Source organism: Kryptolebias marmoratus, unplaced genomic scaffold (genome assembly GCF_001649575.2).
Source record: "Kryptolebias marmoratus isolate JLee-2015 unplaced genomic scaffold, ASM164957v2 Scaffold56, whole genome shotgun sequence".
NCBI lineage: Eukaryota > Metazoa > Chordata > Actinopteri > Cyprinodontiformes > Rivulidae > Kryptolebias > Kryptolebias marmoratus.
Window position 1 is genome coordinate 7778 of NW_023665790.1, and position 2546 is coordinate 10323.

Here is a 2546-nt window from a genome sequence, read left to right on the forward strand (position 1 = left end):
CACACACACACACACACACACACACACACACACACACACACACACACTGTGAGTTACCCCGGGTCTTTTCTTGCTGTGTTCAGTTGACCATCCGGGTCCAGAACGTCCCCGTGCTGTCAGGTGGAGTCTCCTGTGTGTTCGAGGACTTGACAGAAACACCTGGAGAGGTGCAGGTCAAAGGTCAGGTGACCTGCATGTCGCCATCACTAAGAGACCTGCCAGCACACACACCTCCTTATGGTGAGACGGGCACAGCTTCATTCGGTCTCCTTGGTAATATTGATCCATATCAGCTGATTATTGATGCTTTTGTTGCCTTCAGGAGAGAAGAGAGTCGTGCAGCTCAGTCTGCGCTCCACAGAAACGGGACTGCAGTTCATCTCCACCAACATCGTCTACTACAACTGCTCCGTGCTCAGCTCGTGAGTCTGACTGCTTCTCCAGGCCTTTATACCACCTCTGCTGTCCCCTCGGCTCCTCTGCTGTCCCCTTGGCTCCTCTGCTGTCCCCTCAGCTCCTCTGCTGTCCCCTCAGCTCCTCTGCTGTCCCCTCAGCTCCTCTGCTGTCCCCTCAGCTCCTCTGCTGTCCCCTCGGCTCCTCTGCTGACTCGTCAGCTCCTCTGCTGTCCCTTCAGCTCCTCTCCTGTCCCCTATCCTACAGTATGAAATGTTTTGAGGTCATGTGACTGAGCTGTGACCAATCAGAGACTGTGTCTGTCCCCTCAGGTGTACTTCCTGTGTGAGCAGCATGTTTCCGTGTCACTGGTGTAAATATCGTCACGTTTGCACCAACAACCTGCAGGACTGCTCCTTCCAGGAGGGACGAGTCAGCAGCATGGAGGTACGTCCTCCGTGTCCCGCTGGCAGCGGGGGGACCGACTACTAAGACCACAATACTTCAGTGAACTTCAGTGTATCTATGTACACTGAAGTTCACTGTAGTACACTGAGCGGTTTCAGTGGTTTTCTGCTGAAGGAGCAGTGATGGAGGTCAGAGCTGCTGCCTTCCTGTCGTTACACGGTTGAGTAACACACGCACACACACACACACAGTCACACACACACACACAGTCACACACTCTCTGTCCTTGCTGATGCATTCAAGGACTGTGTGACTGATGGGATTTCCTGTTTCCACACCTGTCTGTTCTTTAAAGGAAAACATGCCGACGTAGTTTAGCTGCAGTCATTTGAGCTCTGAGGGCCACCGTACCTCTTCACCCCTGAGGCTAATGGAGTTTTTTATCAACACGTCTTTCAGACGGTCAGCTGGAGTTTAAATCAGTTTAGGAGCTTTTAAACTTTTACTCCCCGTGTGGGACGAGCTGAAAGATGGAAGCTGGTGTTTCCATAAATCCTTTTATAAAATGTTCCATTTGAACATAAAACAAGAACTTCTGAAACGTTTACCTCGTTAGAAATGAGCAGTCAGCTGAGCAGTTTTACGTCAGATTCTCTTCCTGCCTCAACCTGGACTCGAACCTGCAACCTACGACTAAACTGTTAAAGTTAGACGGATGGTGGCCACAGTCCACGCTGCCCGACGACCGTTTCCTACTAACAGATATTTCAGAATAAAGGCTGAATGTGGTAAACATCTTTCACAATAAAAGCCCTGCTTCCACCAGGAAGTTGGTTTGATTCCATGCAGGACGCTTCAGGTGTGTCGTTGGGTTTAATGGAGGAACCTAAACGCCTCATTTCTGTCAGATTGTTGTGTTCAATGACCGTCAGAATTTCTGGTTCTGGGAGCAGATTTTTAGGCGGCGGCGGAAGGAGGTGAGCAGAAACAGGCTGCATATCGCCCGCCACACGACATTAGAGCTCTGAATTCATCAGAACCACCAGCTGGACCTTCAGAACAAAGTCTGATTACTGACCCGTCGGGTCAGAACCAGCAGTCTGTTTCGACCGGTTACATGTTTCCCTGACGATGTGAGCTGCAGCCGTCGGGTCCTCGTCTCGTTAGCTGAACTCCAGCTGCTTGACATGATTGGTGCTTCGTGTCATTACAGTACGAAGGTAACGAGCTCTGATTGGCTAATTAGGTAATATAGGATGAATAGCGACTTAATTGACATAAGAGCGTCCAATCACAGCAATTAATGTTAATTACTAAGCAATTAGGCAGAGAGACGAAGAGGAGGAGGAGGAGGGAGCTGAGAGGGAGAGCAGCCACAGGAGGATTTATTTTAGTTAACCGTTATTCATCCAGGCCCGGTTCTGTTCCAGAGACGGGTCTGGTTCTGTTTCAGAGGACGGGTACGGTTCTGTTCCAGAGGACAGGCCCGGTTCTGTTTCAGAGGACGGGTCCAGTTCTGTTCCAGAGGACGGGTCCAGTTCTGTTCCAGAGGACAGGCCCGGTTCTGTTTCAGAGGACAGGCCCGGTTCTGTTTCAGAGGACGGGTCCAGTTCTGTTCCAGAGGACGGGTCCGGTTCTGATTCAGAGGACGGGTCTAGTTCTGTTCCAGAGGACAGGCCCGATTCTGATTTTCTTCTGTAATCTGTTTAATGGTCACAGAAGTAAAGTGTGAGAAATAAGTTTCT

General features: G+C 50.4%; 1 protein-coding gene across 1 annotated transcript in view; it reads left to right on the forward strand.

Annotated features, from left to right (window-relative positions):
* Positions 1-83: 83 nt before the first annotated feature.
* plxna3 (plexin A3) overlaps positions 84-2546 on the forward strand; it is a gene marked incomplete at both ends in the record, with an annotated part of 21946 nt that continues 19483 nt past the window's right edge. Inside the window, 3 exon segments of the mRNA XM_037974450.1 lie at positions 84-240; positions 323-422; positions 726-840. Coding sequence (XP_037830378.1) covers positions 84-240; positions 323-422; positions 726-840 — 372 coding nt within the window.